Consider the following 21,839-nt stretch of genomic DNA (forward strand, 5'->3'; position numbering starts at 1 on the left):
CCTTCCTCCTCCCTCCCTCCCTCCCTCCCTCCCTCCCTCCCTCCTTCCTTCCTTCCTTCCTTCCTTCTTTCTTTTTATATTATTTTAACAAATTTGAACAACATTATTTATAATATTTTATAATTTACTTTTCTCATTAATAATATATTTTGGACATCTTTTCATGGTAAAAATATACCCTCACATTTTTAATGACTACATTGTATTTTATTGCGTGGTATAACATATCTTATTTAACCAATTCTCTAGTGATAGTACTTAGTTTCACTGTGTTTTTTTTTTAGTATTAGATACAATGTTGCGTGAGTATCTAATATTGCTATAAGCACAATATTTTGCTATTAGACATAAAATTGTATTTTTTTCTGCTATTAGACACAATATTGTGATGAATAATTTTTTATATTATGTCTTTGAGCATTTGTCTAAATTATTTTCTTAGGATACATTTTTAGAATTGTGATACTTCAGTTAAAAACATGCTCAATTTTAAGTGCTTTTGTGCCCTATTACCACCCAAGAAACACAAAAGAAGGTGCACTATTATCATTGCTTTTAATTCCTAAATAAGCTTTCAGGCCAGTGAGTTTTCAGGCAAAAATGCTATGAAATCTCTTCCCTTGTTCAGCTTCCTGTCTCATGGGAATAAAGATGAAAAAACAGAACTACATGCAGGCTCCTTTTCTCTTTCCAGAGAATAGCCCTGCAGGATTGTGGAGTCTGTGTAATCAAATTGGGTTCATCAGTGCCCCTGTTTATTTTTTTAAAAAATTATATATATATATTTTCCATTATAGTTGGCATACAATAGTATATTAGTTTTAGGTGTATAACACAGTGATTAAACATTTATGTAACTTATGAAGTGATCATTCTGATAAATACAGACAGTACCTATCTGACACCATACGTAGTTATTACAATAGCACTGACTATATTCCCCATGCCATACTCTACATTCCCATGACTATGTTATAACTACCAATTTGTACCTCTTAATCCCCTTTTCCCTTCATCTATCCCCCAATCCCAAATCTGACAACCATCAAAATGCTCTGTATCTATGAGCTTGATTCCTTTATTTGTTTCTTTAACTGGTACTCTAGATTCCATATATGACATTTGTCTTGCTCTGTCTGACTTACTCTACTCAGCATAATACTTTCTAGGATCATCCATGTTGTTGCAGATGGTAAGATTTCATTCTTTTTATGGCTGAGTAATATTTTAGTGTGTGTGTGTGTGTGTGTGTGTGTGTGTGTGTGTGTATCACCTCTTCTTTATACAGTCATCCACTGATGGACACTCAGGTATCCTCCATATCTTGGCTACTATAAATAATGCTACAATGAACCTGTAGATTCACATTTTCCTTTGAAGAAGTGTTTTGGATATGTTTAAATAAATACCCAAAAGTGGGTCCTTTCTTATCTCTTGTTATCACTTTTGCTTTAAAGTCTCTTTTATCTAGTATAAGTGTTGCTACCCCAGCTTTTTGTTCGTTTGCTTCCATTTTAAGGAAACATCTTTTTTTCATCCATTTACTTTCAGTCTGTGTGTGTCTTTCGATCTGAAGTGAGTCTTTTGTAGGCAGCATATGTAAGGGTCTTGTTTTCTTATCAATTCAGCCACACTCTTTTAATTGGAGCTTTTAATCCATTTACATTTAAAGTAATTGTTGCTAGATACCTAGTTATTGCAGTTTTATTATTCATATATTTTTTTCTGTATTTCTTTTTCTTCCTTCTTTAGCTGTACCTCTAACATTTACTATAATACTGGTTTGACCACGATGAATTCCTTTAGCTTTTTCTTGTCTGGGAAGATCTTTATCGGTCCTTCAATTCTAAATGATAGTTTTGCTGGGTACAGTAATCTTGGTCATAGGTCTTTTCTTTTCATCACTTTAAATATTTCATGTCAACCTCTTCTGGCCTGCAAAGTTTCTATGAGAAATCAGCTGACTATCTTATGGAGGTAACTAACTGCTTTTTTCTTGCTGCTTTTAAGATTCTCTTTTTCTCTTTAACCTTTGGCATTTTAATTATTATGTATCTTGGTGTGGGCCTCTTTGAGTTTAGCTTGTTTTGTACTCTCTGCACTTCCTGGGCTTGTATGCTTATTTCTTTCACCAGATTATGTAAATTTTCCTTTATTATTTCTTCAAATAAGTTTTCAATTCCTTCTGTTCATTCTTCTACTTCTGGTACCCCTCTGATGCAAATGTTAGTTAGCTTGACGTTTTCCCAGAGGCCTATTAAATTATCCTCATTTTTTCGGATTCTTTTTTTCTGCTGCTGTTCTGATTGGATGTTTTTTTTTTTTCTGTTGATAAGATTGTTTTTTTTTTTTCTCCTTCTTTTAGGCTAAAGAAATGTCAACAATTGGAAATTTCGATGGATTCCAGCCTGTTTCTCTGAAGCAAGAGGGAGATGACCAACCCTCAGAGACTGACCAACTGTCTGTGGAAGAGGGAGACCCAGGCAAGGACCCAATGTCAAAGCAGATTTCAAGGCAGCCAAGCATGACCAAATCAACACTCTACCCCAATCCTTATCACCGGCCTTATATCTCACGGAAGTACTTCGCTACACGGGTAAAATCATTGGTGTTCTTAGATGCTACATAAGGCATTCTCTTAAAAACATCCTAATATCTTTCTATATACCACATATTTTGCCATGTACTTCATATTTGTTATCTCAAGTATTAGTTACAACAACTGTGAAGCAGGTATCTTTATCTCCATTTTATAGGCAAAGGATTTGAATTTCGGAGAATTTAAGGGTCTAGTTTTGATCACCAGATAGTACCAAGGAGATACAAGTTCTCCAATCTCTATAGATGTTTGACGCCTCAGTCCCATGTTTATGCTAAAACTGACCTCAATTAATGTTCTATGAAGAGAGAATCAGAACAACTAGAATATAAAGCTATGAGCATATAGCGGTTATTTGTTATATGTTAGTAAATTACATGGATGATGGAGTGGAAAGGCTTTCCGAGAATAGGCTGAACCTCAGGGGTCTATGTTGGGATGCAGGTATTGCAGTGTGGGAGCAGGAACTTTTAAATCCTCAAACTATCTGCAGTCTGGAGCTGAACTCTCTTTCCTGTGCATTGGAGCTGAGAAATGGTTGGATGGGTAATGAGGATCAAGTTTGTATATCTAGATTTTAAAAACGTGATATTTCAAACTTCTATCATTTGAATCAAGTAGAGAGTTCTTCACTGGTTTCTCGTACCTTTCTCTATCTTGAACTCGCCTTCTTAATTAGAGATCTTCCTTCCCAATCCTTCAACATCTTTGTCAATACAGTAGTGGTTAGCTCATAGGTTGCAATCGCTTGGTGTCAAATCGGGGGCTGTGAACAGTGGCAACAGAGACCAATTCATTTTTCGAGTGTGCATGGGATATCTCATTGAAAATTTGTTTTTGACTCAATTTTACCATTAAATGGTGGTTAAGACTTTGTGCCTTTATAAAGCTTTAACCAATGAATCCTTATTTAGTAGCTTTTAAAATATATTTTCAGTTAAGATAAAGTTTTGACTAAAGCAACTCAATGTGTGTGGTGGGTGTGTGTATGTGTGTGTTTGATGATAACATATACTCATATCACCTATATTCTGTGACTCTTTCGTGCAAGGTGCCTTGGTAGGTGTTATACTATGTGTGTGTTTGTGTGAGTGTTTTTGCATATGTAGAGCATATGGTTTGTTTTATAAAGCATGTGAACTTTATTGAATATGCAAAATTAAGTTGTAAGATATAACTGTGAAGAAAATCTTTGGTGCATATCCTTTCTTACCTTTTTACATTTTAAATGTGTGCAAAAATGGGATTATATGCCAAATATTATTTCCTATGTCATTAAATATACTTCCATAATATTACATTTAACAACTCCATAATATTCTACCATGAAAATGTGCTACAATTAATTTAACTTTTGTTGAGTATTTAGGTCGTTTCTTGTTTATACCTTTAACCAGAAAAGAAAAATTATTTCTTGGCAGAATTATATTCAATGTCTCTGATGCCAAGAGTAGACACCCAATGCTGTAATAAAAAGGAGGATCAATTATATGAGTTTTGAGCTGGATATGCAAAAATGTGACTGCTACGAAAGTATAAATTAACCCAGGACAAACAAGAGACATTTTTAGCATCATAACCTCATGCATTAGATCACACCTCTGAATACCAGATTATAAAAGAAGTTGATGGAGTCCTTTGAACCTTTCATGGTCACTTTGAGATGTTGCTTCCTTTCCTCAGGCTTCCAGCCTATTTTTTATTTACTGAAAATGTGCCCTTCTGATATAGCTTAGCAACACTTTTACTCAGATTCAGAAAGGGACTCAGAGATACCTAATCTATTCTCTGAAACACATAAAGAAGATTCGACTTGTACAAGGTCAACTGGAAACTTAGGGGCCAGTGAGACTGGACTCCTTTCACTTTCCACCACCCCTCCACTGACTCTGACCTTGGACAATGACTGAGAGGCCACAGTAATGAAGTCTGAACCACTTGCTGTCAGTTTACTTGGATAACCTTTTCCTCCTGTTTTAGTTCATTTGCTATTATTGCTTAGCCGTATCTAAAAATGGCCTAGTGCCTTCTTTGAAGAAAAGTACCCCTCAAGGCTAATAACTCGAGGTATATTATGATAACCTCTTTATTGTGGAGACATATTCAAAAGCAACTTCTTATGAAAGAAACAATACTTGATCCACATGGGGAAAGATATTTTTAAACTCCCTGTAGGACTCTATATTTGCAGATACCTTATCAGAAAGTTGAAAGCTATTAGGGATGAGGAATTATCTCTAAATTTATACTTGAGAATGTAAATTACATACAAATTAATGGGACTGAAACTATTTGATCTTTTAATATTTAATTAATGGTTCCCCATGGCCTTTTTATAGCCTATGTTCTATTGTGAGCAACGAGACTTTAATAAGCAGGTTTGGGACTTCCCATTGTGTAGCAAGATGTCATTGCTTTCATGACACTAATTTGGCTTTCATACCCTTTGCCTTTCTCTCCTCTTTTACTATAGGGTTCCCTGTGTCTTGCTCTTGCATTGGGAACAACTAAATATATTATTTGTATTATTACTGTCTGTGTGAGCTTCTTTCTGGTCTAGAAATTATATGTCTCACTGGGCAAAAGTTTTCTTGATTCTCCTTCTTACGAAAAAATCCCTTGAAGGTTATAATAAAGATGAAGTTTCTTTCTGAGGGCAGACATTTGACAATAATAAAATAAGATGCATTTTCTTTATTTTCAGGGAAAGATAAACTTGCTTTGATTTTACAAATCACATACAATTTAGAGCTGCTTTTCCTACCTTATGTATTTACCACAAAGCAATCCTATATGGGCACGATGACATCCATGACAGATCATATTGCATCTGAGTCCATAGGAGCATTCCATCCTATACTTCCTCCCCCTTTTGCTATCTAGATAAGAAGTCTAGTACATGGGAAAAAATTAGAAGCCGACACAAGTATCATTTGTGTGACAGCTGGCCCCAGGCTAGTCTAGTTCAAGGGATGAAAAGGAAACAAAGACTTATGTCTTTGAAACTCTCAATAGGCTTGTTTTGACTGAAAATATTCAGTGCTAGTCTATTAGAGAAGATAGTGTCTGTTGTGCTATACAATGACTTAAAAATAAGGATCCTTCAAATGATTTTTTTCTTAAAATTATATATATATGTATATATATAACCTTTCTAAGCTTTCTTTTATCATATGCTGAGTAAATATTATTTTGTCATTATTTCCTATTACACTGGATGAGTCTCAGAACTAATTATTCCAGTGCAGTAATCATTTGATCCTCAAACCTTGGTACAACTACTTCCTCTTTTTTTTCTATTTATATTATGAATAAGAATGGTAATAAAGTCTTTCATTATTCAGTGTTACGAAATATTTTTGGCATATCCCAACAGCTCAGTTACAAATATTATTTTATCTACCTAACAAATGAATAAACTGATGTATAGAATGACAAAATGGCTTAACATGAGTCTCAAACAAGCAGAAAAGCTGAGATTTATACCTTTTCCTCGACACAAGTCAAAGTGCTCACATGTTTTATTTCATTTCCAACACTAGATAGATGAAGTTAATTTATTATAGTACCAATAATAACAAATGGAGGAGAGTAAAATATTTCACTGGAGTATAATGTGTAACTGTTCCACAAGGGTGTGACTGACATTTCTATTGAAGAAATAACATCACAGCCAGTGAGGACATTGACAGAACTCTAGAGACTTCCAAACTATTTGTTAGAGAACACACTTTGTTTTTACCATTTAAATTTTGAAAAGGTGTAGAGTAAAACACCACCTCCGTTTATTGTACTCATCCATCATGTTTCTTCTCCACCCTTAGGGAGCCATTGGTAACAGTTTCTATATATTCTTTTAGAGTTATTTTAGACATAATACAAGCAAACACAAATATTTATTCCTATCCATTCTTCTCCCTTTACATAAAAGGTGGCATATTTACTTTCTCTGATGAACATTTTTTTCTTTTCACTTAATAATATATCTTGAAAACTTTCCAAGTTAATGTAAGATTCCTCATTTTAAAGTATATTGATCATATTTCATCGCATAGATGTGTCCCAAAATACATCTAGTCTCCTATTAATAGATATTGATTTGTTGCAAAATTTTTGCTCTTCACAAACAAGGCTTCAAAGAATACTTTATTCATATGTCATTTTGTATATATGCAAGAATATCTATAATATAACTTCACAGAGGTGAAGTATGAGAATCAAAGGATAGATCACTTTAATAGATTTTGCCAATTGCTTTATATAGAGAGGATGGTAAGGTTTTGAAAAATTCTACATTATTGTATTCATCTTCAAATATTTTTGGCCAAGTGCCTGGCAGAAAAACATTCAACAAAATGCTTATTTTAGAATTATTTAATTATTTTTCAATTCCATTTATGATTTTTTTCTCCTGAAAAGTATTAGTTTCACTGCCAAGTTATATTAACTGTGACAGATATTATATGAATACAGGAAGAGAGACAGGAAAAATACTGAAGATGAATCATCACAGAAAGTATTATTTTTCAGAGACTTTGACCAGTGGTCGCGATAGAGTTAGGCTGCATCCTGGGAAGCGGAGGTTGGGTGATGGGAGAATTGTCATGAGATCATAGAAAAGTTCCCTCCATGGTAGTCCAGTCCTTCCAGTAGGATCACTGGAAACCAGTGATGGTGGCACAACCTCCTCTGTCAGTGAGAGCTCAAGGCATACTTGATTAATGTCCTGGAACTTACTGATTTCATGACACAGTTTCAGCAGCTTTCAAACAACCGTTCAACCAGTGGCATGTGATGACAAGAGAATCAAAATCATTTATTCCACTGGCTGACCATCTAATTCAACAGAAAACTTGTTAAAATGATAGAATCAGAATCTCCTGATGTAATTTCTATGATTATATTTTCTCCAAGATTTACAGGAGGTTTTGATCATTGGGGTGGCTTAGAAAGTTTGGTTCAGTCTATTCAGTTGTTTTATAGACAAGGAAATAGAGGCCAAGGAAAGCCAGATAATTGGCTGTAAGTCATGAAATTCATTCATGATAGAACTGGAATACAAACCCAAGTCCTCCTACTCTGTTTAGGAGTTGATCTCTCCATTTCCCTGCTAACTTGGGCTACGTGCAGTAAATTGGAGGGGGGGTTGGGGAGAGAATTGAGTAGGTAAAGCTCTGCACCTTGACTACCACTTATCTGAAGCACCTCCATTCTGTTCCTGTTTTTCATGTATGGAATCCTGCATAAGACTTTTCTTGACCGGTGTACTCCATATCCGAAATGGTTCAAAGCTTTTTATCATAGACGGAGAAAATAAGGAAACCGAAATTCTAACACCACCCTACCTCTGGAAAGAAATTGAATGGGTCTTGACCAGGCTAGTGTTCCTGTTTCCTTTTATAAGAGAAAGATCTCAGACTGAAAGGATTAGGATTGTTAATATTTAGAGAAGATTAGGTATTTAGCATTAAAGCCCTATTATATAGAGAATATATGAGAAATTGCAAGCTATGTGTCAGTAGCCCAGGCATGGGAATGAGGCCAGCACTGCATTGTAGGCCTGGAAATGGAAGTTCTGGGTTTCTTGTCTCTGCCACTTCTTAGCTTAGTGAACTTGACAGTGATCCCTGTTTCTACACCTATAAAATGAAATGGCTTACACTAAATAAGCCCTAGGCTGTAGTCATTCTCAACCTTGACTACACATTGGAGTCATCTGGAATGCTTTTAAAAATCCCGACCTACTGATATGTGGGTCCAATCCACTGAGTATCTAATGTAATTGTCCTGGTGCACAGCCTTCATGTTAGGATTTTTTTTTTTTAAGCCTCCTTGGTGACTCTGATGTGTAGTCAAGCTTGAGAATAATCGTCTAGAGAGCAATGGTTCTCCTGGTAGAGTCCCTCACCAACAGCATCACCTGGGATTTGTCAGAAATGCAAATTCTCAAACCCATTCCAGACCTACTGAATCAGAAACTCTGGGAACAGTACTTAGACATCTGTGTTTTAAAATACACTTCAGGTGATTCTGATGTGCACTGAAGTTTAAAAAATTACTAAGCTAGAGTTTCTATGAATCTCTTATTAGCACAGGGATTAATCCATTTTTAAGCTAAAGGTAGGCTCATAAGTAGTAACACCTGCTTGAAGAATGGTGAAGAAAGATAAGATGAAAAAGTTCAGCTAGAATTATGGCCAGAATATTGGAAAAAGACTTCACTTTTGTGTTTTATTTTCATGTGGTCTTTGAAGAGAGAGGGGTTTGATTTTAATAGTGTATATATTGCTAAATGCTTTGAACTTCCGGATAAACATTCATTTAGAAAAACTGGTCCTCTGAAAATGGCTGTCTTCATTTCTATGAGAAAGTGTGAGTAAGATTACAGAAGACAGGATTTAGATCACTTTTGCCCCACCCAGGGAGAACATCTTAGTAAATACCAGAGTTCAAGGCTAAGCTCTTTGGCAGATTGTGCCTGGAACAAACAGGCAAATGCAAGAACAATCTTTGCTTCTCAGCTTTCTGGAGGAGCTGCAAGGATGTAATAACTAATTGCAAGCACAAAAATGACTCAGTCTTCTCTTAACTAGGTATTTTCTTTTTCCCACTCAGCCAGGGGCCATTGAGACTGCTGTGGAGGACTTGAAAGGCCACATAGCCAAGACTTCTGGAGAGAAAATTGAAGGCTTCTGGCTCTTGACAGAGTGAGTAGATATGGCTCAGTGAAGGGCAGTGGAAATCTAGCGTTTTTTCCTGACACTATGATAACAAAACAGGAGACTGACCTGTGGAAGAATTTCTTTTTATGGTACCCGATAGCTAGCCACTTCCTTCAACCATTGCCATGACTACCGTAGGTCTGGCCCTCGTCATTGCTCTCAGGGATTATTGTATAAGCCCTTTTGATTTAATTCATTAGTTTCAATCCCTGTCTCTTACAAATATCCTCCCTCTAACCAGATTAGGCTATCAACCATCCCATTTTTCATACAGTGAAAAGGTAAATTAGAAAGAGGATCAATGAGGTCAACATATACAGTTTGAATTTTATCTTGTATACAATAACATGAGCAGCAAAACCAGAAAATCATTCAGCACAAAGACAGACCACCTGTCCAGAGTTAGGATGAAAGCCAAGGCTAATACTTAAGTCCATATCACTTTACTAACTTTTCCATTCACATTCAAGTTTTATCTGAGCTCTAAGGGCTCTCATTGCAAATAACTTCATGAAGATGATCGTCTTTCTGTCCTGACCTGAAACTCTAGTGTCTGTGTGAACTTTTCTTCACTCACCAGGAAAATACTAGGAATACCATGGTTTTTACAATGATAAGTAAAATATTCACATGGTAAGGAAAAGAGTCACCTCCTTCCTGCTCTAGAATCTGTAATAGTAAATATTTAATGAAATTAGAACTCAATTTCAGATGCTTAATTGGTTTAATGAGTTTTCTGGCTTAGTAACATGGTCACTAAAGTTTCCAGCAGTAAAGCTCAGTAATTCCTATATACCTTGAGTGAAGAAGCATTTATCCTTCATCAATGTCCAGGGCATCTTATTTGACTAAGTTTCAAGGGGGCAATGCTTGAATGGTTAGCCACTGAGGCCAGCAGAACACATCCCTCCCTCAATAGAATGTAGAACCAGATCGCCTGTGAGTCCATGTTACTGACCACCTACTATATTTTTATTTCAAATGGGTTCCAGGAATTGAATGAAAATAAATTTTTGAAAACCAACCTAACAATTTCTAAGCATTTGTTTCTTCACCTATAAATTGAGGTAATGCTATATACCTGAGGAGTTGTTATGAAGACTAAATGAGATAACATTGTAAAATTCTTAGCAAAGTCCCCAATACATAGTGGATTTTCAATAGACATCACTGTCCCTCTTCTGTTTACAAATACTAACTATTGATAAAAGGTCTTTTTTTTTTTGGTAGTCTCTACCTTTATTTTTATCCTATCTATATCTCTATCATTTCTGCATTGAAAAGAAATAAAAAGTCTATAATTCAAGATGTTCATTTATTCACTTTTACCAACCTACATTTCATTCCTCTCTGCCCACCTCCTTTGCACAGAGTAAAATTTGACTTATGCAAGTGAAAAGTCTTCTTGATTAGGACAGATGTCTACTTAAATTCTGAAGGTCAAATCAGAAGTAAACACCTATTTCGTTTCTACAGTGCATTTCATTTATAAGAAAGAATGTACAAATGTGGTCTTTCAAAATTAAGTGGTGGCTGTTCTGAATTCTCAGATAATAGTATCAATATTTTGTTTAATAATGCATATTTTAATTATTTGGTTTTATCTGTATAGAAACAATTTTTGTTGTTGTTTGTTGAATGTTTTATTTAGTTATTACAAAGACCTGTAGATATCAATTGTCCAAAGATGAATCAGATTGTGTGGTCCACGTTGAGGCTTAGTACAATGCTCTGTGCTTGATTTAACATCAAATAGGATGATTGGCAAAACCAAGAGTTTGCAGATAAATATGAACAATTGTGCCCCAAAGACCCAAGTTTTGCACCTAGCTCTAAACCTAATAGGAAGCTTCAAGGGTTGCTAAGAACTGTCTGGCAGTTAGTTTAATATTTCTCTTTTGTTTTGTTGTACTCATTTATATTAAAGAGAACAATGAGGGATGTGTCCTGTGCACATGGAATTTCAAATAATTATATTTGCTTGTTTTTGCTTTCAGATTTTCTTCCTTTGTACTTGGAACCCATTTCTCCTCTTTAAAGGTAGTTCTTTTTGTGTGTGTGTGTTTTTTTTTTTTTTTTTGGTTTTCCTGTATGCCCAAATCCTTTTATATCTCCCCACCAACCTCTCTCAAAGCTATTTTTAAAGAAAAGTTCTAATTTAAGTCATTTCTACCTTAGTAAGAATTTTCCAGTTTGTTTTCTTTGCCCGCTAAGCCTTATAGCTGGTTCAGACTGCCTTTTTGTAATGGAAAGAGCTGCCAGTTATAAAGATGGTTTAGGCATCTGGACTAAATGAATATATTCTCAGTCACTGTGACTGTTAAAACAGAAGATGGGAGGCTGTTTGTCAAAGAAGGGGCTTGCATAGAGGTTCTGAATGAGTTTTCACACATAAATCTTTTGTTTGTTTGTTTTTTATCCATTAATGCAGGGAAATGTAAAGACAATAATAGCAAAAACAAACAAACAACAAACTCCCCAAATAACAACAGCTAAACAAAATAAAACAAACAAAGGAAACTAAACAAAAAAAAAAATAAACATTGGGACCCAGATAGGTAAGAGCCTGGGGCTACTCTAGTTCCCTTTTCTCTTTTTTTCTTATGGTATGAGACCCATTCATTCAGAACTTATGAGTTACAGAGGCTTTAATTAGACTAACTTTTCCAACCCCATCAACCAGACAAGACTCTTTTCAAGCATAACTCCTTTGTGTGTGTGTGTGTGTGAATGTGATAGGAATGACTGGGCTTTATGCACACATCAACTTTCAGTTCCTTTTATGGAGATGAGAGACCCTTGGCTGCTCATTCAACAGCTTAAAGGATGTCTGTTTTTGAACAAGCATTCCACTTTCAGAATGATGAGAATAAACTCTCTTTTAATGTATATAGCACATTACAAAGTATCTTCATGTCCATGAACTGGCTTTAACTTCACTAAAACCTTGCTGGTTTTATGATTCCCATTTGGCAGATGAGAAATAGAGACTAGGGAAGATGAAGTGGCCAGATGAAGATCACATAGTGATGGAGCAAGGAAGACAGATTACACCCTTACATTAACTGGGTTTTGATTCTTTGATTAGCTGAGTGTAAGGTATAGGTGTGGGGTGAATAACGAGTCCAGCTCAATGTTTAGTTATGATTGATCAGACCCCTAGAAGTAGTTTGATATTGGAGGGCAAGGTGAGAAGTGTGAAGAGAGGAAACTTGAAAAGTGTTTAAAAACCTCAAATATCATGTTTAAGAACTTAGATTCTAACTCATAAACGATGAGGAGGCACTGATGACTGAAAAAGTATGACAATATTTATATTTTATGAAAATCACTAAAGGTCCACAACCCCTATCCAAACCCTTGTGTGAGTCAAATTGAGAATTTTTCAGACTTTAGAAAAGAAAAACAATGAATATACTATTTATTTCATGCCCCAAATAGAGGTCTAGGACAACCCCCCACAATCAAACACATTAATATTTTTTTTTCAGGGAAACATGAGGGATTAAAACAAAATTACCTCATGCTAGTTCAAAAAGTGAATTTGCACTACAGCTGCCTTTTTCCAAGTTTTGTTGAATTTGGAAATGTGGATGAGGGTTTGTGAAGAATCAGTGAACGAGTGGGAAGCTGGGTGGCAAATTAGATACTTGTGGAATATCAGCGACGGTCTGAGCCAGCGATGTGCTGGAACTGGTTGACACTGGCTCATAAGAGGTGAATAATACAATTTCAGCAATTTTGAGATCAGTTGTTCATTATTAAAATTAAATTAAAGTTTCACACCAAATAAATTAAATTTCAAAAGAAGATAATACGCTCAAACTCCTCGCTTTCTGATTATTTTACTTCATTTTGCTGCTTTGTATGCTCTTGAGGTTATCTGTGACTATTACATTTGTGTGGTGGAAATACTACATGATGGTGTGCTTCTGCAAATCTCTTTCCAAAAGCACATTCAGAGATGTCACGTTGGTAGCTTGGAATTAACCCTGGTGGCAACAATTACATTGCGGAAATCAGCAAACACTAGAGATCAGAGCTTGATTTACTGCTTTGTTAATTACCTAAATTTAAGAAAGTAATGGATAATATGTTGAAAGTACAGATTAAACTTAGAAGTGTGTCATGTCTGTGGCTGTGACATTGTAATAGCACAAAAAAATATATTGAGGAAATATTCTTCCAGTATTCAAAAACTGTTATCAAGTTCAGAAAAAAATCACTTTTTTTCACTGATGAATGGATTAAAACTGGATAAGTGGTTGAGGAAAGGTCTGAGCCCTTGGCCGGGGTGAAGGTTATTGGTTGTTCTGACACCTACATGGCTGACCTCCCCACCCAAGCAGGAAATACGAAAAGCCTTTTCCTATTATATCCATCTAGAGCTCTCTATTGCAAACGCATAACATTGTACACAATTAAAGGAGACATGCTGTTGTTATCAAACAGCATATAATAAAGGGTGCATTTAGAACTGAGGGGCAATACACTGATAATTGGCATAGTCGGGATTTGTGGATCTTTGAGTTCAATCATCTATGAAGAATGAGTCCAAGATAACTCCTGGGCTTTGGCCTGGAAAACTGATAGGTCGACTGGGCCACCATTCCAGGTTGAGAAAAAAATAACTCTTGAGAAATCACCATATGCCAAACATTGTAAAAGGAATATTGTACACACAATATCATTTAAGCCTCCTAATATTCTTTTCATTCACTTGTCATTCAGAACTTGTTGAGTACAGTTTGGGGGAAAAATGTGTTTGAGGTATTCATAGAACATCCACAAAGAGATGTTGAATAGATCATTTTATATAGGGGTCCAGATATTACCTTCATAAGTAGTTTTTTGAAAGACAGTAATCCTGACACTCTTGTTTCTTAGAGTCTTGCCTTCTATAGAAGCCAAGGACATATAACAACATTAAGTCAGCACAGACATGTTTCAAGGGATGCCACCTGAATTAGTTCAAATGATCTACTTTGTGGTCTACATTGATATAGATACATTATTCAGTAAAATAGAAAAATGAGTTTGAAGATACTAGCGGGGAGAACCTGAGGAGGATAGACAGAGAGACCAAAAGGAGAAGAGAGATGCAACCATCAATTTCAGCTAGGTACCAGTTAGCTGAAACCATTAAGAATACCTTAAAGAGACTTTAGTTAGAAATCAGGCCTCCAGCCCAGCCTACTACTTTATTTGCTTCTATATCTAAAGACAAGATTGTGTTTATCTCAATTTTGTCTCCTCTTCTCAACTGTCATTCTTGGCCCTTCTGGGAAAGGACTTTTAAAAGAAATTGTGTGTATCTTTTTAGAAGTGATCTATTAAGCCAGAACCGAAGAGAACATCTTGACACTCTATAAAGTCTCAAAAAGTGTGAAATAATAGCAATGAAGTGCTCTTCAGTGAAATATACTCAAGCTGTCTTTGTCTATGGTGGTTAAGGAGGCAGGAGGAGATGGATTATTCCCTTTATATACATTAGTGTGAAGAGATGGTGGGGGTTGTTATTCTTATCCCTCTTATTCATAAACAATATGACCTGCCTCTAGTGACTGGGATCAAGTAACTCTCACTGTTCATCTTTGAGGAAAATACTTGCAACATGTTTCATTGTCCACCTTTCTCTAAACCCACCTGTGACTTTTGTATAACAAATATGTGAAATCTAATTAGCTATCTACATCGAACAGAGAACAGTAGAATAAAAGTGAAGTAAACAAGGCCGCCTAGTGTCATAGAAAGAAGTCTGAGTTTAGAATCTAAATGGATTCTGATTTGAATCCTTGCTCTGTTATTTACAATCAGTGTAGCTGGGTAAATGTGAGTAGAATTTGCCATCTCTTTAAAATTAGTGAATTTGTTTTAATATGTTCTTGAAAAAAGCATAGCTACTGTTAATTTTTTGTATACTTCATTCCAGCTTTTCTCCATGTATTTTTGTCAAATATTGTTATAATATTATAGATAATGTTTATTGAACACTTATGTGTACCAAGTATTGTGATACTCCCCATGCATTTGCCATTATATTAGTATAATACATATAATTTTGATGATCTCTAAATGACACTTCTCTCATGTTTTTCCATGTATTTTCTTGATATCATGCAGCGTTTTTAAGTATCTCAATCATTCACCTATTATTGGACAATTACTTTCCCAATTGTCAATGGCTACACACATTTAAGAATTTATATTATTCTTTTAAAATAGAAGCACCAGCTAAGGGCTATTTATAAGAAAAGCAGAGTAAAACTCCATGGTTAGAAAGAGAAATGAAAATATATAAGACATTCCCCATTTAGTTTTTGATAAAAATAATAACATTTCTATAGCACTTTATAGTTTTAAAAGTGCTCTTTTTTATTTAATTCACTTGTCAGCAATCATCTGAGGTAGAAAACATTAACTACAGTTTACACATGAGAAAATTAAGACACAGAAGTGTAGCATAGCTATTAAGTAGTAGAGGCCGGGCTCCAGTGCATTATACTGGTCTGATTTTTGCTAAAATAGTCCTTGCACTACTGTGCAAAGATTCCATGTGTGTCTCTTATTAAATCGTAGCATGTGTTTCCTTTGGCAGAAACATGTTGGATAAACTCAGAATTCTGTCTCTTAATCTTGATGGGGTAAATGTAAGTGTGCAGAGTATCTCTGCTTAATTTAGAAGGATACCCCAGAAGACAGTTCTATTCTATATGTTTAAATAAAAAGAAATATATTCTGAGACACAAAAGGGTGTTGATGAACAGGTGACTGGGAACTATTTTCCAGGCACTGGGTGCCTCTTCGGAGTACACTGATCTCCAAAGCAGTACTGCATGTGATCTTTTTCACACCTGCTCTCACATTTGATCCTCAAACAGAATCATGGGAGAAGTCAAGGAGGCATAATTGGCTTCATTTTATGGATGAAGAAACCCAAAGATGAAATGACCTGTCTAAGGGCAACCACTTATTAAGGGTCACAGGAGGGCTTGACTTCATGGGACTTCTCTCTTTGACTAGTTGTCATCTCATAGCACTGCTCTTGCTGCCTTTTGTGATTTTTCATCTTCTGACACAGCTATCACTGCAGTTTGAATTGGTTAAGTGATCTTTGCACCTGTGTCTGGTTTCTTTGTTGATTGTCTGTTGTTTCCAGGAAGGAGGGTCAGAAATTCATTGGACAGGTTCAGAGACCTTTTCCTCTTTTCCATATGAGATCATTCTATGCCTTTGGCTGTTCATTTGACTTTATTTAGCCTTTTTCCATAATCAACTAAAAAGACAGATACCTGTAGGGATAGTGGGTGCCACTGATGGGCTAAGGCCAATCACACTTTATTTTTTCACAGTCTAATCATGCTTTAAAGAATGCTGAACTAGTTCCGTAATGAAAAAATACTGCTACTTATAATTTAAAAAAGGAAAGAAAAAAACTGGAAGTCAGGGATTTCTAATCCTTTTAGTCATGAATAATAAACATACTATGCAAATTAACATTTTAAATGTATCTCCTACCCAACTCCATTCATTTTGCATACTTCCATCTATTCTAGACTCTTGCAACTCAAAGTGTGGTCTTGGAATCAGCTTCACCTAGAAACTTGTTAGCAATGCTGACTCTCAGGATCCACATCAGACATATGGAACCTGAATCTGCATTTTCACAAGATCCCCAGATGATTCCTATGTACATTAAAATTTGAAAAACCATTTGTCTGGATCACATTCATGTTCATGGCCCAAGGACTGCAGTGGGTCCTCACTGCCTCCATATTCTTTGCTGCATCATTAAGTCCCTGCATGTCATGAGCTAACAATTGAACTACTTGCTGTTCCCAAAAGCTTCTGACACAGTTTCTTGGCCTCATAATTGTACTCACCCAGTTTGTTCTATTGTGTGTGGCTTTCTTTCCTTTATGCTAACCCAGACCTTTCTGTTCTTCATGTGTGTTATATCCATAGAGCCTCTCAATAGTAATTCAGCCAGAATAACCTCTCCCTTCTTTGTACTCACATCTTACATTATAGTGTAGTTCATGTGCACATTGTGAGAAAAGCATTCCTTGATGTAGGGCCTGATTCTGATTCATATTTGTCCAGACCCATTTCTGCCCTCCTCCCAGTACTTAGTATAGTGTCTGGCACATGGGAAGGCCTCAGAATCTGTCACAGACTTGACTTTAATTTAATTCTGATAGTCTACTGTTTGAAGCCATTCACTGACACTAACAGAGTCCATCCATTGAGTCCTGCCTCCATGTCCCTGGGCCTCTAAGCAGCTCAAAGACCAATGATACTTCCTCCATCCTTGGATGAAAGCATTCAGGCTGAAAAGTGCCTCAAATCTATCAAGATTTTAATGACCTGTGGCAGGACTCTGGCAGAAAGAAAAGCACCTCTGTTGCCAGAATCCATTTATACTGGGTGGGTGTTTTCTACAACCACTTAATTAAACACATTGCTTTTCTCTATAAATTCCCCATGGCAGCAGCTTCATCCAGATAGCTAATGGTCCCTGAGTGACCTGAATTATAGGACAGTGAGGGCATTTAGTTACTGCAGTCACAAAGGTACTTGGAAATGTTTGTTTTCCCAAGATTGCTACCAATTAGGGAGGAGTCAGAAAGAGCCAAGAAATGAAAAAAGTCTGATGCAGCTAAATGCTCATTTCTATCACTTACTGGCATGTGACCTTGGTTGTAGAAATCTCTTTTATTTTTGGGGCCTTGGTTTTATCATTTATAAATAGAAATGCAAAGAGAGTTATTAATTTAAGGATTGAATTACTTAATATGTGTAGAATGCTTACAACAAATTTTCCCACATGGTATGTGCCACATAGGAGTTGGTTATTATTATTATTATTATTATTATTATTTATTAATATTCATGCATCATATATTCACTTATGTAAATACCAAACTCCTTCCACAAACCAGATTGCACCCTAAGTTACAAAAATACAGAGGCAAATAAGACAAGATTTTGTCTTCAAGGAGTTCTCACTCTTTTGGGGAAGGAGGATAAGTAAATGAAGTCACAGCAGATAAGATACATGCTGATATATAGCTGTGCAAATGATTCTATGGGAGCTCAGAACTCCCTGTGTCTGTACTCTTGAGTTAGGTAAAGGGAATATCCAGATTTAAAGAAGAAAGAGAAATTTCCAAAAATATATGATGGGAAAGAACCTTCCAGAAAGAAGGAAGAATATGTGCAGAGTAATAGACAGAGACTCATGGAACCACAACAGTTCAATGTGGCTGCATGACAGGTATCAAGAGTGAGGGCCCTAGAAACAAACGAGAACAGTAGAAGGAATCAGAAAGTCAAGAATTTTGAGAGTAAAGCTAAAGAATTTGGATCATAATTTTTTCTAGAGTCACAGATTGGAGATCTATAGGTCATTTGAATGCTTTTAGGTAGGGTATGTGTCCCCAGTTCTCCAACATCCTGCTACTCCCCATTGCATAACACTGGTCCTTCTTCATTCACGTGATGCAATGGTGTGTGGCCTCACCCACTCATGAGAGCCAACTGTGTGCATCGCTTCCAACCACGTGTCTAGTGATAGTGACCTCATCTTGGTATATTAAAATCAGTAGTGGTAGGGGAATTTATGCCAAGGAAATGAAATTAAGGCATTATCATCATCTTCATTATTATTATTATTTTAGAACATGTTTACCATTTATAACTCACTGCTACATTTATGTTTTCTTCATGACCACTATTGACATTTTTTTTTTGAGTTGCTGAAAGGTTTAAAATAGGATATTGACATTTTTAGAGAAGCAGTAGGCTCTGGAAATAATTTGCCAATAATTTAAATCTAATCTTGATTATGTAGTGGCCTGCCAATGTGTTTTATTGAGGAAAACAAATATGACCTCAATCTTAATATTGAGGCTATTAACACATTTATGCCTCCACAGCTATTATACAAACAACTATTACAGACATTTATGAATAAACACTCTGCCTGATTCACAAAAAGTAAATTGTCTCCACTGTATGCAGACCCTAAGTTGTCCCAAAATGTCCTGTTTTAGAGAAGGTTAGGTGGACCTAAGAGGAGTAATCAATGTGAAGAGAAGGGAGCCTCTGTTTCCCTTGGTCCGTTCAATGGAAGGAACTACAAAGTTTAAGAATTGCTGTGGTTACTGAAATGCTATGCTATGTAGATTATAAAAATGCATACTCCTGAGCAAAGAAAATTATTAGGGAATTGTATAATGGTAAAAGGGCCAGTCTACCATAAAGACAGAGAAATTATAAATGTGTATGCACTGAACAATAGAGCTGCAAAATATGCAAAATAAAAGGTGATAGAACTAAAAGGAGAAAGAGACAAATCTATGATTATAGTTGGAGACATCAACACATTCTGTCAATTTTTGATATGACAAATAGGCAGAAAGTTACCAAGAATTCAGAAGACCTCGACAACACCAGCAGGACTCCATAAACATTTACCGAACACTTTACCCAGTAACCGCAGAATACATGTTCTTTTTAATCACTCAAGGAACATAAACCAAATCTAACATATTCTGAGCCTCAAAACAAACCTCACCATATTTAAAAGAATTGAAATTATATAGAGTGTGTTCTCTGACTACACTGGAATCGAACAAGAAATTAATAGTAGAAAGACAAGGGGAAAATCTCTGTAAACACTTAGAAACAAAGCAACATACTTCCAAATAACTGAGGGATTAAAGAATAAGTTTCAAAGGAAATAAAAATATATTAAATTGAATGCAATTAAAAATACAATATATCAAAATGTGTGGAATACAGCTAAAGCAGTCCTTAGAGACAAATTTATAGCACTAAAGGAAAAGTCTCAAATCAATCATCTAAACTTCTCCTTTAACAAACTGGAAAAAGAAGACCAAAAGACCTTAAAGTGAGGGTAAGAAAGGAAAAAAATAAAGATAAGAATAGAAATCAATGAAAAAACCAATACAGAAAATTAATGAAGCAAAAAGCTGGTTCTCTAAAAAGTTTAATAAAATTGACAAACTTTTAGCAAAGCTGACAGAAAAAAGAGAGAAAACACAAATTTTCAATATTAGGAATGAAGCAGGGGATGTCACTATAGACCCTACAAACAACAAAAAAATAATAAGTGATTATAGCTAACAACTCTTTACATACATAAACTTGACAACTTAGATGATATGAACCAATTTCTCAAAACACAAAACTACCACAACCCACTCAATATGAAATAGATAATTTGAATAGCCCTATAACAATTTGGAAGTTGAATTTGTAATTAAAACCTCCCCAAAAAAGAATTCTCCAGGCCCAGATGGTTTCACTGGAGAACTCTATTAAATATTTAGAGAAGAATAAACACCAATTCACATAATCTTTTCCAAAAAATAGAAAATGAGGGAACACTTCCAAGCTCATTCTATGAAGCCGGTATTAACTTGATCCTAAATCCAAACAAAGACAGAACAAACATAAAACTACAAGCCAATATCCCTCATGAACATACATGTAAAAATTCTTAACAAAATGTTAGCAAATAGAATTCAGCATATATAAAAAAATTATGTACCATGACCCAAGTGGGGTTTATTCCAGGGATGTTAAATTCCTTCAATATTGGAAAATTAATTACTATAATCTATCATATTAACAGGCTGAAAAAGAAAAATCACACGAACAGTTCAATTCATGCAGAGATAACATTTGACAAAACTCAACACACCCATTTGCGGTAAAAACTCTCAGAAAAATAACAGAGGAAATTTTTTTTCAATTTGATAAAGAACATCTACATAAAAGCTATAGTCAACATCATGATACTAGGAAAAAACTAATGTTCCCCTAAGATGGGAACAAGGCAAAAGTATCCACTCTCACTACCACTATTCAACATAGTACTAGAAGTTCTAGAAAATGTGTACAGAACAGAATGGAAGAAATAAAACTGTTTCTAATTGTAGATGGCATAAGAGAATATGTAGAAAATTTTAGAAAATCTACAAACATTCCCAGAACTAATCAGTGAGTTTAGCAAGGTTGCAGGATACAAGATCAACATACAAAAATCAATCTTATTTCTACACATCAGCCTTAAAGAAGTGAAAACAAATCTAAAATAATACTATAACATTTACAATCACTCGAAGAAAGAAGAAATCTTCAAGTGTAAATTTAATAAAATATGTATGGGACTAACATGCTGAAAGCTAAAAAATGGTGATGAAAGACGTCAAAGAAGATCTAGACAAATGGTGAGACATTGTGTTCATAAATTGGAAAACTCAACATAGTAAAGATGTCAATTCTTCACAAATTTGATATACAGGTTTAACATAATTCCTTTCAAGATTTCAGCAAAATTTGTTGTAAGTAGACAAGATTATTTATTTATTTATTTTTTATGGAATGATAAAGAAATTAGAATAGCTAAAACGATTCTGAAAAAGAATGAAGTATATCTCATTGGCAATTTCTATTTTCTGCTAGGTGACTTTAGTCCCTAGACATGG

At 35.3% G+C, this 21,839-nt stretch overlaps 1 protein-coding gene across 1 annotated transcript in view; it reads left to right on the forward strand.

The window, feature by feature from the left end:
• Positions 1 to 21,839, forward strand: part of TPRG1 (tumor protein p63 regulated 1) — a 122,792-nt gene that overhangs the window by 21,948 nt on the left and 79,005 nt on the right. Inside the window, exons 2-3 of the mRNA XM_016136241.2 lie at positions 2,366 to 2,596; positions 9,215 to 9,306. Of these exons, the coding sequence (XP_015991727.2) occupies positions 2,375 to 2,596; positions 9,215 to 9,306 (314 nt within the window). The 5' untranslated portion in view covers positions 2,366 to 2,374. The remainder of the gene's footprint in view (positions 1 to 2,365; positions 2,597 to 9,214; positions 9,307 to 21,839) is intronic.

Source organism: Rousettus aegyptiacus, unplaced genomic scaffold, assembly GCF_014176215.1.
Source record: "Rousettus aegyptiacus isolate mRouAeg1 unplaced genomic scaffold, mRouAeg1.p scaffold_m13_p_4, whole genome shotgun sequence".
Lineage (NCBI taxonomy): Eukaryota > Metazoa > Chordata > Mammalia > Chiroptera > Pteropodidae > Rousettus > Rousettus aegyptiacus.